At 45.0% G+C, this 12,500-nt stretch overlaps 2 protein-coding genes across 4 annotated transcripts in view; both read left to right on the forward strand.

Moving 5' to 3' along the window:
- pde8a (phosphodiesterase 8A) overlaps window positions 1-6,686 on the forward strand; it is a 28,566-nt gene extending 21,880 nt beyond the window's left edge. For 2 of the 3 annotated variants that reach the window (XM_026286930.1, XM_026286932.1), the window contains 11 exons: window positions 7-87; window positions 534-607; window positions 671-835; window positions 954-1,002; window positions 1,076-1,211; window positions 1,518-1,716; window positions 2,868-3,085; window positions 3,934-4,066; window positions 4,430-4,594; window positions 5,460-5,589; window positions 5,734-6,686. In XM_026286930.1, the coding sequence (XP_026142715.1) occupies window positions 7-87; window positions 534-607; window positions 671-835; window positions 954-1,002; window positions 1,076-1,211; window positions 1,518-1,716; window positions 2,868-3,085; window positions 3,934-4,066; window positions 4,430-4,594; window positions 5,460-5,589; window positions 5,734-5,840 (1,457 nt within the window). In that variant the 3' untranslated portion in view covers window positions 5,841-6,686. The remainder of the gene's footprint in view (window positions 1-6; window positions 88-533; window positions 608-670; window positions 836-953; window positions 1,003-1,075; window positions 1,212-1,517; window positions 1,717-2,867; window positions 3,086-3,933; window positions 4,067-4,429; window positions 4,595-5,459; window positions 5,590-5,733) is intronic. The other variant, XM_026286931.1, reaches the window with a different exon arrangement.
- Window positions 6,687-10,902: 4,216 nt separating this feature from the next.
- Window positions 10,903-12,500, forward strand: part of whamm (WASP homolog associated with actin, golgi membranes and microtubules) — an 8,065-nt gene continuing 6,467 nt past the window's right edge. The window contains exons 1-3 of the mRNA XM_026286933.1: window positions 10,903-11,509; window positions 11,950-12,123; window positions 12,239-12,389. Coding sequence (XP_026142718.1) covers window positions 10,979-11,509; window positions 11,950-12,123; window positions 12,239-12,389 — 856 coding nt within the window. The 5' untranslated portion in view covers window positions 10,903-10,978. The remainder of the gene's footprint in view (window positions 11,510-11,949; window positions 12,124-12,238; window positions 12,390-12,500) is intronic.

A 12,500-nucleotide genomic window follows, 5' to 3' on the forward strand; every position in this document is an offset into this window, starting at 1 on the left:
TGTCAGATATTCAGCAGTCCAGCAAACACAAGGACCGCAGGAAAGGATCGCTGGACGTTCGCTCGACGACCTCTAGAGGAAGTGATGGTGAGATGACACTGCTAACCCCTAACCTTTGACCCTCAACCCAAACCCCGCCCCTTACTCAGAGCCCCTCCCCCAGACAGAGGGTCCAGGTTTACCTTTAACATGTAACTGCTTCGGTGCACAGACGGCTCGACACAACATCTATACGTCAGTCCGCTCATCTTTGGTGACTTCACTGTATTTAGGATCAGCTTTTAAAGAAATGAACTTTGTCGTGCAGATAGCTTGTGTTGTGCTGTGCTTCCGGTGTCTCTTTCCTGTCCTATCTCCACTGTCCTAGCAACAGTAAAGGCATAACCTACCCCAAAAATATAACTTGATAAAAGAGATGAGCTTTATAAAACATGTCTCCGTCATAAAACTCTCCCTGAGTAACCCTTGACCTCTGAGCCCTGTGCTCAGGTGCATGTGAAGTGAAGGATGTTTTCAGATCTTCTTGTGTTTAGCAGGAAGCTCTCAGAGGAGACACTCGTCTATGGCCAGAATCCACTCCATGACTATTGAAGCTCCCATCACTAAGGTACTTAAGTGTGTGTGTGTGTGTGTGTGTGTGATTCTGCAGGCTCATATATTGTGTGTGTAGGTGATAAACATCATCAATGCGGCTCAGGAGAGCAGTCCGATGCCGGTGGCCGAAGCGCTGGACCGTGTGCTGGAGATCCTGCGGACGACAGAGTTATACTCTCCTCAGCTCGGTACTAAAGAGGAAGACCCTCACACCAATGACCTGGTGGGCGGACTGATGACTGTAAGTGTGTGTGTGTGTGTGTGTGAGCTCCATCTCCAGTCCGTCTCGTGTAATCAGGAATGTGAAGTGCTCCTCGGTTGTTTCTGTCAGTGAGATGACGCTGGTTTCTCTTCTGCAGGACGGACTGCGCAGGTCATCAGGAAACGAGTACATCTTAGCCACAAAACGTGAGCAGAGTTCACCGCTTTATGACCTTTGAACCCATTTCCTGTTTCACTGTTCACACCGTTTGTGTTCCAGAGCTGCACCACATCCCAGGTCACCTGACCACACCACTGTCCCTCAACGATATCCCACCATGCATTGCTCAGACGATGGAAAATGAAGAATCGTGGGACTTTGATATTTTCAACCTGGAGTCAGCTACCGTAAAGAGGTGAGACACACACACACACACAAATATGTCGACAAACTCACACTTAATTTCATAGCCTGCTAATATTTTTATATCAAGTTAATAATAATGACAGAAAAACACAAAACATACTAGAAAACGTGAACAGTCTGTACTTAGTTTAGTGGTGTGTTTCGGTTGGATGTGGTTTTTCCAGTTGAGTTTCTTGTTTCACTTTGACTGTAGTATACTCTCATCTAAACACACTGATTCTGTACAGGTGTGTGTGTGTGTGTGTGATGATCAGGTGAGCAGACGCTCCTCATGCCTCTCCGTGTTTATTTCCAGGCCTCTATCGTATCTGGGTCTGAAGATCTTCTCTCGGTTCGGTGTCTGTGAGTTCCTGAGCTGTCCCGAGACGACGCTGCGCTCCTGGCTGCAGATCATCGAGACTAATTATCACTCCAGCAACTCCTACCACAACTCCACACACGCCGCAGACGTGCTGCACGCCACCGCATACTTCCTGTGCAAGGAGCGCGTCAAGGTGAACACACACACACACACACACACACTAATGCACGCATGCACAAATGCACCTTACTGGGAGAGTAAAGCCCTCCCCAGCCTATCCTGACCCTACCTTATACTTTTAATTTATTTTTATTTTTTTAATTAAACACCTTTCTAATGTGGGATGAGATTTGAAAAGGGAGAAATAAAAGTTCAGTAAAAGGTGGGTTTGAACTCTTGGTTGATCGAGTAAAAAAGTGCGCGCTTATACATCATTTACGCTTATCCATCCACCATCTGCTACCAAGTCGTTGATCGGAGATTCTTTTGTAGAGTTGGTTCGCCCAATCACACGTTGGTGGGCGGAGTTAGTGTTAATTTAAAAATGCACTTAAATGTAAATGGACACCGCGATATAATATTGAATATAGTGTTGTCACTGCAGAACATCACTAAATGCTAAAAATATCACAGCAATTTTTGATAAAAGCGAGAGAGGGAAAAAAAATGCCGTTTTAGTCGCATAACATCGGTTAATGGAAACGCCATCATTTCACAATAGTTGTTTGTCGATATTTAGAAAAAAAAAAACACAAAAGTTTTGCGTGAATCTGTAATGGAAACACGACAGCGCTTAACATAGACTAACTTCTCAGAGTTATGTTGAGCAACAGTGTTCATGACTAACCATTCAACTCCGGATTGATTCTGGAATCTTCTCTGGGGGAATAAGCATTAAGCACCGGTGATCCGTCCTCTAACTAACACATGCTCATGTTTAGATTCCGATCGTGTTCGAAGAGGAGGAGATAGTCGCGCGTGTCTCCGTTGTCAGTTTGTGAGAGGGAGGGAGCAAGCAGCGCGCAGATCTACAATGAAATATAATTGTACCCATATTAAATAGTTTAAAAATCTGAATCAATCCGTGGCGGTCAGCGTTGATAATGTGCCGGGCCGCCACAAATTAAAGAATGTATGGGAAACCCTGCTGTCTGTGTCCACTGTTTGTGATTTTGGCATGTGGTTTGTAAACATCTTTCACTGCTCAGAGCAGACTCCACTGAAGTCATGTGACTCACAGCTGTTTGATTGGCAGGAGTCGTGATGGTTAGCGTATGCTAATAAAAGATGTGACGGTGTTAGCTCCGTGTCACTGCAGCTTCTCTCTCTCTGTCTGTTTCTCAGCAAAGTCTGGACCCCATAGACGAGGTGGCGGCTCTGATCGCGGCGACCGTGCATGATGTCGATCATCCTGGGCGGACAAACTCCTTCCTGTGTAACGCAGGAAGTGAACTGGCCATTCTGTACAACGACACGGCCGTGCTGGAGAGTCACCACGCCGCGCTGGCCTTCCAGATCACCACACGAGACGACAAGTGCAACATCTTCAAGAACATGGAGAGGTACACACTACTCTGAGCCGGTTTCAGTGTGTGTGTGTGTGTGTGTGTGTGTGTGTGTGCAGCTCTGATGAGTGTGTTCTCAGTGATCAGATCACTAGGGGTGGGAGAGAAAATCTGTTCACCGAAGTATCGCGATTCATTTTAAAACAAGTGTGGAAACATTTGGGATTTTACACACTGCGTAAACATGACTAAAACCACATGCAAAGTAGAACTTTATTTTATTCCAGAAAGTATTTTTTTCTACTTATTTTGTTGATCTTCTGACTATTATATTCATGTGCAAGTTCAGGGTTTAGGTACTTGAAAGTTTCATGGTTCAAGGTATTTTAAAATATGCTCCTATAATAAAACTTCAGAAAGATGTGATGTTTTTGTTAATGACTCGTTTACAGTCTCTTTACGGATATAATCAAATATTTTCTATTGTTTAGTCTTTAATAAGAAAACAAAATCACAATAAATTTTAATATAGAATCGCAATAGTTAGATAATCGCAATACTTAATTATTGCAATACATATTGAATCGATAGATAAGTGTATCGTCCCAGCCATACAGACCACCCGACACACACACACACACACACACACACACACACACACACTCTCTCTCTCTCTCTCTCTCTCTCTCTCTCTCTCTCTCCCCCTCTCTCTCTCTCTCTCTCACTCTCACTCTCACACTCTCTCTCTCTCTCTCTCTCTCACACACACACACTCTCTCTCTCTCTCTCTCTCTCTCTCTCTCTCTCTCTCTCACACACACACACACACTCTCTCTCTCTCTCTCTCTCTCACACACACACACACACACACACACACACACTCTCTCACTCTCTCTCTCACACAGGAACGAGTACCGCACGCTCCGACAGGCCGTCATAGACATGGTCCTCGCCACTGAGATGACCAAACACTTCGAACACGTCAACAAGTTTGTCAACAGCATCAACAAACCACTGGCAGCACTGGAGGAGAACGGGGTGAGACACACACCTCACACACACACACACACACACACACACACACACACAGACACACACCCCTCACACACCTCACACACACAGACACCCCTCACACACACACACCTCACACACACACACACACACACACACACCTCACACACACACACCCCTCACACACCTCACACACACAGACACCCCTCACACACACACACACACAGACACAGAGATACAACCATCACAGAGTTTTTTGTGTGCAGGTAAATGCTCTTTAATGACCCAGAGAGTGTTGGGTTATTAATGTGGATGTCCGTATTCATTCTGCGGTGTGTGTGTGTGTGTGTGTGTGTGTGTGTGTGTGTGTGTGTGTGTGTGTGTGTGTAGGGGAATGGTGATGAGGACTCGGTGCAGAACATCCTGACGGCTCCAGAGAACCGGATCCTGGTGAAGCGGATGTTGATCAAATGTGCTGATATCTCCAACCCCTGCAGACCCCTGGAGCTGTGCATCGAGTGGGCCGGACGCATCTCAGAGGAGTACTTCGCACAGGTGTGTGTGTGTGTGTGAGAGAGAGGGAGAGAGTGTGTGTGTGAGAGAGAGAGAGTGTGTGTGTGTGTGTGTGTGTGAGAGAGAGGGAGAGAGAGAGAGAGAGAGAGTGTGTGTGTGAGAGAGAGTGTGTGTGTGTGTGTGTGTGTGTGAGAGAGAGGGAGAGAGAGAGAGAGAGAGAGAGAGAGAGAGAGAGTGAGAGAGAGAGTGTGTGTGTGAGAGAGAGAGAGTGTGTGTGTGAGAGAGAGAGAGAGAGAGTGTGTGTGTGTGTGTGAGAGAGAGAGGGAGAGAGAGAGAGAGAGTGTGAGAGAGAGAGTGTGTGTGTGAGAGAGAGAGAGTGTGTGTGTGAGAGAGAGAGAGAGAGAGTGTGTGTGAGAGAGAGAGAGAAAGAGAGTGTATGTGTGTGTGTGTGTGTGTGTGAGAGAGCGAGAGTGAGAGAGAGAGAGTGAGCGAGAGCGAGCAAGAGAGAGAGCGTGTGTGTGTGTGTGTGTGTGTGTGTGTGAGAGAGTGAGAGAGAGAGAGTGAGCGAGAGCGAGCAAGAGAGAGAGCGTGTGTGCGTGTGTGTAGATTGTAGTTGCTGGAGAAAAACTCCAAAAAGGTTAGGAACAATCTGGAGCTGATGACGCTGCTGTTCGTTGAATGCAGTGATGTCATCATCAGCTCAGTCTGAATAGTATCTGTGCAATCAAGGCGTTGTCTAAAATTCCTGATTGGAACATCACTATAAATACATCTACATGATAAAAAGAAGGCTTTAGAAAGCTGAGATCAGCAGATCCTGCTTTCTGTGATCGGCGTCAGGAGCAGCCGTCTCTGTGAGCGTGACAGGAAGTGACCCGCGAGTGTAAACACTGTCTCTGCTTCACAGACGGATGAAGAGAAGCAGCAGGGTCTGCCGGTGGTGATGCCCGTGTTTGATCGAAACACCTGCAGCATTCCCAAATCCCAGATCTCCTTCATCGACTACTTCATCACAGACATGTTCGACGCCTGGGACGGTAAGAAACCGATCCTTCTAGACTCTTACTGAGGATGAGCTGAGGTGAAGAACAAACCCTGTTTAACTCATCTCAGATCAAATACATGTTGAACATGTGACCGTAATAATAATCATTTCTGAAGTGCCTTCTGTGTGTTTCCAGCGTTTGCAGATCTGCCCAATCTAATGCAGCATCTGGACAACAACTTCAAATACTGGAAGAGTCTGGATGAGAAGAAGCTGCACAGTCTGCGTCCGCCGCCGGAGTGACACACACACACACGCCTGTGAGAGGATGAGCGGAGCTAACGATTGAGCGACAGACTGAAGAAACACTAGCGATCGGCTCGACTGAGACAAACACACATCTGTGGAGCTCTATTTATTTTGGTCCAGCTGTTCCTTGTTTTTTTATTATAATTAATAACTAATGATGAGAATCATGTTAGCTAATATTACCCTTAGAGTGAGAGATGATCTAAACGCCAAAGGATGATGTTGTATTTAGAAACTGCAGACTCCGAAGGAAGCGTCTGGTGAGCATCTCCAGTGTTTCCTCCAGAGCTTCTCTGTGGTCATCTACTGACGAGACTGCTGCCTTATTTTATACGCTCTATTTATACGGCTGCGACGGACTTCTGCGGTTTTTAACACGCTCACGTTATATGAAGTAAATCTCAATATTTTTATAGATGATCAATTTTACACTGGAACGATGTAAAGCATCTCAGACTCCTCGGAGAGGGATGATCCTTCATTCTTCATGTTGTTCTTGACATCTGTTTGTCTGCGAGTACCGGCGGATTCTGTGTCCATCAGGGTCAGTTTATTGGGTCCCTTCTGTGTTTCTGGGGTCAGACGGACGCTGTGTGTTTGTGAGTGATCTGCTCCATCTACAGCTGAATAGAAGCGTCCCACCAGCACTTCTCATTGACCACAGCCCGGCCGCGCTTCACTCCCAAATAACAAGAAAAATGAGATTTATATTTTGTATTTAGGACCATTTAGATTTTTTTGCATTCATGATGAATTACCTCTTCTTCAGATTCCTCTTTAAATTCTCATCTGTAATTTCAAAAGCATTTATTTAAATTGTAAAGTATTTCTACATCATTGTAGTATTTGTTGTACTGCCCTTTTTGATTTAATAAAAAAGCTATTTTTTATTGTAAAGCAGAACTACAATAATAAATGAAACGACAAAATAAAACTAACATCCAGGTGAGACTCGGGTGACGATTTGTACTTGATTGTCAGAAAACAGACTGCTGTAGAATCAGTGAGGGGGGGGGCTAAACAGGAAGTGACGTGACGCAGGAATAGATCATCATCTGCAGAGGTGATGCTTATGAAGTGAGTGAAAGTGACATTCAGCCAAGTATGGAGACCCATACTCAGAATTCATGCTCTGCATTTAACCCATCCAGAGTGCACACACACACACACACACACACACACACAGCACTGGGCAGCCATTTATACTGCGGTGTCCGGGGAGCAGTGGGGGGTTCGACCTCAGTCGTGGTATTTCCAGCCCGAGATTTAAACCCACAGCCCTAGGATTAGGAGTCAAACTCTCTAACCACTAGGCCACACCTTCTTTGACTTAAGTGAATTATGCTGGCTACATAAGCTGTTTTTAGACTAACAAGAAAGTTTTGAGTTCTGTAACTTACAGAATGTTTTTATAGTACAATGCTCTCTTATATATCAAAAGATCAAGGGAATTTTGGTTTCATGACCCCTTTAACATCCACTGGCTGTATGAAAAGACCATCATCGACATTCTCTCTGTGTTTGGAATGACATGAAGGTGAGTAAATGATGATTGTTAGACAAACCACACACTGCATCTTCCCGCCTCTTCATAATGGGCATGACAGCCTGTCAATCAGATGCTCCAGCTTGCTGTTCTTCTGCTCGCCTCCCAAGAGAGAAGGGTTACATCTGCAGAACTTCGTTATAGTGCTTTTCCAGACTCCAGATTCACAGATGCTCAGACGCTCGGGTCACACACCTCTCGAGACGCTCGGGTCATGCACCACAGACGCTCAGGTCACATGCTCAGGTCACACACCGCAGACGCTCAGAATCAGAATCAGAATGAGCTTTATTGCCAGGTATGTTTACACAAAAGAGGAATTTGTTTTCGTGATAAAAGCTCAGCAGTGCAACAGAATGACAGCGACAGAACAAAAACACAATTAAAGAATAAAAAAAATACAAATAAGTATGTAAGGAATGACAATATACAAATTGACAGTTGTATGGCAGGTATATTACAAAAAGCAGTTATGTATGTACATGTGTATTATCTGCAAAATGTAAGTGTACACTAATTATGTGTGTTAGATAAATCAGTGTATGTGTATATAAATATAAATAGTGTGTGTTCCACAGTTATTATCAGCTGTTCATAAGATGGATTGCCTGAGGGAAGAAACTGGTCCTGTGTCTGGTCGTTCTAGTGCTCAGTGCTCTGTAGCGTCGACCAGATGGACACAGTTCAGAGAGGGAGTGTGCTGGATGTGAGGGGTCCAGAGAGATTTTAACAGCCCTTTTTCTCACTCTGGATAAGTACAGTTCTTGAATAGAAGGGAGAGTTGAACCAATGATTCGCTCAGCAGTACGGACTACCCTCTGTAGTCTTCTGAGGTCAGATTTAGAAGCTGAGCTGAACCAGACAGTTACTGAAGTGCAGAGGATGGATTCAATGATGGTGGAGTAGAACTGTTTCAGCAGCTCCTGTGGCAGGTTAAACTTCCTCAGCTGGCGAAGGAAGTACAACCTCTGCTGGGCCTTTTTTACGATGGAGTCAATGTGAATGTCCCACTTGAGGTCCTGAGAGATAGTGGTGCCCAGGAACCTGAATGACTCCACTGCAGTCACAGTGCTGTTCATGATGGTGAGTGGGGGGAGTGCAGGGGGGTTTCTCCTGAAGTCCACGATCATCTCCACTGTTTTGAGCGTGTTAAGCTCCAGGTTGTTGAGACTGCACCAGACAGCCAGCTCTTTTACCTCCTGTCTGTAAGCAGACTCGTCACCGTCCTGGATGAGGCAGATGAGTGTGGTGTCGTCTGCAAACTTCAGGAGCTTGACAGAGGGGTCCTTAGATGTGCAATCATTAGTGTACAGGGAGAAGAGCAGTGGGGAGAGGACACAGCCCTGGGGAGCTCCGGTGCTGATTGTACGAGTGCTGGATGTGTATTTTCCCAGCCTCACTAGCTGCTGCCTGTCTGTCAGGAAGCTGTTGATCCACTGACAGACGGAGGTGGGCACGGAGAGCTGATTTAGTTTGGGCAGGAGGAGGTTTGGGATGATCGTGTTGAAGGCCGAGCTGAAGTCCACAAACAGGATCCTCACATAAGTCCCCGGTCTGTCTAGGTGTTGCAGAACATAATGCAGTCCAATGTTTACTGCATCGTCCACAGACCTGTTTGCTCTGTAGGCAAACTGAAGAGGATCCAGCAAGGGCCCAGTGATGTCCTTCAGGTGGCCCAGCACCAGTTTCTCAAATGACTTCATGACTACAGACGTTAGAGCCACAGGCCTGTAGTCATTTAGTCCTGTAATTTTGGGTTTCTTAGGGATGGGGATGATGGTGGAACGTTTGAGGCATGAAGGGACTTCGCACAGCTCCAGCGATCTGTTGAAGATCTGTGTGAAGATGGGGGCCAGCTGGTCAGCACAGGATTTCAGACAGGCTGGGGTTACACAATCTGGGCCTGGTGCTTTTATCCTTTTCACTGCATCCTCGCTGATCTGAAGGTATTGCAGGTGTGGGGGAGAGAGGGATGCAGGAGGTGAGAGCGGTTGTTTGGAGAGGTGTTCAGGGCAGGTGATGGGTGTTCTTCTGTCAAACCTGCAGTAAAACTCGTTCAGATCGTCTGCCAGTCGTTGATTCTTCACAGTGCTGGGGATGGTGTCTTGTAGTTGGTGATCTCTTTCAGACACTTCCACACTGATTCCACTCGGGTCACACACTCGTGAATTTGTGAATCTGCAATAGCATCCAGATGACCTTTGACCTCATACACATTCATTTTGGTGTGTTGTTTAGTTGTGCTCCTTTTGTTGTGTTCATTTTATTTTCTGGTGTTTGTGTGTGTGCTGATGATGTATTGCAGCACTGAATGTAAAACAATCCTGTGAAGCACTTTCAGAGAGATTTGAATCTATCTATTTTCAATTCAATATTGCTTTATTAGCATGAATGTAAATGATACTATATTGAAAAACTTAGTGTATATATATGGGGAAAAAATTATAACAAAAAAATGAGCATCACATTAATGGAACTGATTATAATAGCATCTTATTATAATAACATATATTCTTAACCCTATCTATCTATCTATCTATCGAAGTTATTTATAACGACTACCATAAAATACACTGAGAAAACATAAGATGCGGTTTTATTTTGTATTTCTACAAAAAATATTGACACACAAACACACAAACACACCCTTTACAGCTATAAACAAAACACAACTAAACAGCTATTGTTTTCTTGCTTTTGCTTCAAACAGAAATCATCAAAGTAATAGAGCAGTCATAAACACCTCCCGGTTCTCGTGTGTTCGGTGTCGGTGTAGAGTGAATTTCTGCGCATGCGCTTCGAGCTCCGAACAGAACAGATAAATATAGATCGACAGATCGAATATCAGCAGGAGCTAAAAAAAATCACAAATGATACAAACAGCTGCTTTACTGTGAACAACATGCAGGTTAACCGACGCCTGTCAATCGGTTCTTCAGTCGGTGCCACTAATTTACTTTTTTTAAATTTAGTTTACATTTAAATAGGCCTATATTATTTATATTTAGACTTTAATTTAGATAGTCACTGACAGTCACCACCACTTATAAGCTATTACTAAATATTGTAGAAACATTATTTTCTTTAAAGTTGCTTTGTAACGATTTGTATTGTAAAAAGCGCTATTCAAATAAAACTCGAATTGAATTGAGATACATTTTAGGTTCATGTGAAATATTTACATTTTACACATAAATCAAAAATTATAAAACAGCTTTAAAAATATTGTTCAATTTGGTTCACTAAAATTGTTGAAAATCAATCTGCATTAATATCATGTAAGGCTCATCTGATCTAGAGTGTTTAGCTTTTGTTCTATGTATTTTTAATTCACATTTGCTTTTTGTTTTCCATTATTGTTCCATTTAAAATTTGAGGGATTTCTTTAATCTTTTGATGACTCCTGGAAGAATGCTACAGTTCGGCTGTTTGTAACAGCAGCTCTCTTTGTACAGATACAGTCTGTTCAAATCTGGCATAAAAATGAAAAAATCTGTGTGTCACGAGGACGCCGGAATTCCCCGTCACGTGACCACAGGAAGCCGACAGCTGATGACTGCGGAAGCGCAACACAAACACCGACGCGATGAGCGACGCGGACAGCGAGCGTATGGACAGTTTGGACGGATGGGTCGCGGTTAAACGCGACGCCTTCGACGACAGCGAGAGCCACAAACTCAGATTCATCGTGGAATGGAACGAGATCGAGACGAAGTTCGCGGTGACGTGTCATAACCGGACGCTGCAGCGGCGCGGCGACGCGAGCGGCAGCTGCGCGGGTCTGTTCTCCGGCGCGCAGTTGTGCGGCATTGGAGCGCATCTGAGCGGCGTCCGCGACGAGCTCGGCCCGCTGTTCCCCGACCTGACGCGCTTCCGCGAGCCGAGCCTGTGGGAGCTGCTGTTCTCCAGCGCGCCGCGGAGCGATGCTGACGCGGCCTGCAGGCAGCTGGAGCAGTACTTCGGCGCCGCGGTGGACGCGTGCGGACGCAAGATCGTGCTGGACGCGCTCTTCAGCGTCACTGCGGAGGACGAGCGCGAGTACTTCGAAAACCTGCAGGAGTTTAAATGCAGAACGATGCGCGACGAGATTACGCGCGCCAAAGACGCGCTGCGAGCGGTGAGACGCGACACATTCTATTCTATTCTATTCTATTCTGTTCTGTTGTGTTCCATTCCATTCTGTTTGATTTTGTTCTGTTCTATTTTATTGTTCCACTGTGTTTGATTGGTCTATTCTATTCTATTCGGTTCTATTCTATTCTGTTCTATTCCTTTGTTTTCAATTCAATTCTGTTTAATTTTGTCTGTTCTATTCTATTGTTCCACTGTGTTTGATAATTCTATTCAATTCTGTTTCATTTTGTTCTGTTCTATTCTATTGTTCCACTGTTTGATAATTCTATTCAATTCTGTTTCATTTTGTTCTGTTCTATTCTATTGTTCCACTGTGTTTGATTGTTCTATTCTATTCTATTCTATTCTATTCTGTTTTGATGGTGTTCTGGGGGGGTTGAGGTTGAGTGAGGATGATGATGGTGTTGTGTGTTTGCTCTTCAGCTGCTGCAGACTCATCCCAGCACTGATGGGCTCCAGCGGCTGATGAAGATCTACGAGGAGGAAGATGAGACCTACAGTGAGTTAGAGAGTGTGGCGACAAAGTTCTACCAGAACCTTCTGCAGCCGTTCAGAGACATGCGAGAGATCGCCACGCTCTACAAGACCGAGATTCTGGTACCTGCACACATCACACACACCAGAGCCTTTCCTTGTTCAGCTGCTGCACAGATCTGACCTGGCAGTCCTTCTAGCAGCAGAAGCTGATGTGTGTGTGTCTGTGTGTGTTTAGAAATGTCTTCAGTACGAGGAGCTGGGGCCGAAGCGTGTGAGCGAACTACAGGCAGAGATGAACGAGTGGAATCAACGCGGAGAAAAAGCTGTTCACTCCATACAGGACATCACAGCCGACTACTTCAGAGACACGTCCAGAGCGCTCACAGGTCTCACACACAGCTGATTTACACATTCAGATCTTTAATCAAGTATTTCATTAGTGCTTCTAACTAATTCTGATGCATCACTTCTTACCACACTCTAGAAAATGCCTCAAA

Source organism: Carassius auratus, chromosome 18 (genome assembly GCF_003368295.1).
Source record: "Carassius auratus strain Wakin chromosome 18, ASM336829v1, whole genome shotgun sequence".
NCBI lineage: Eukaryota > Metazoa > Chordata > Actinopteri > Cypriniformes > Cyprinidae > Carassius > Carassius auratus.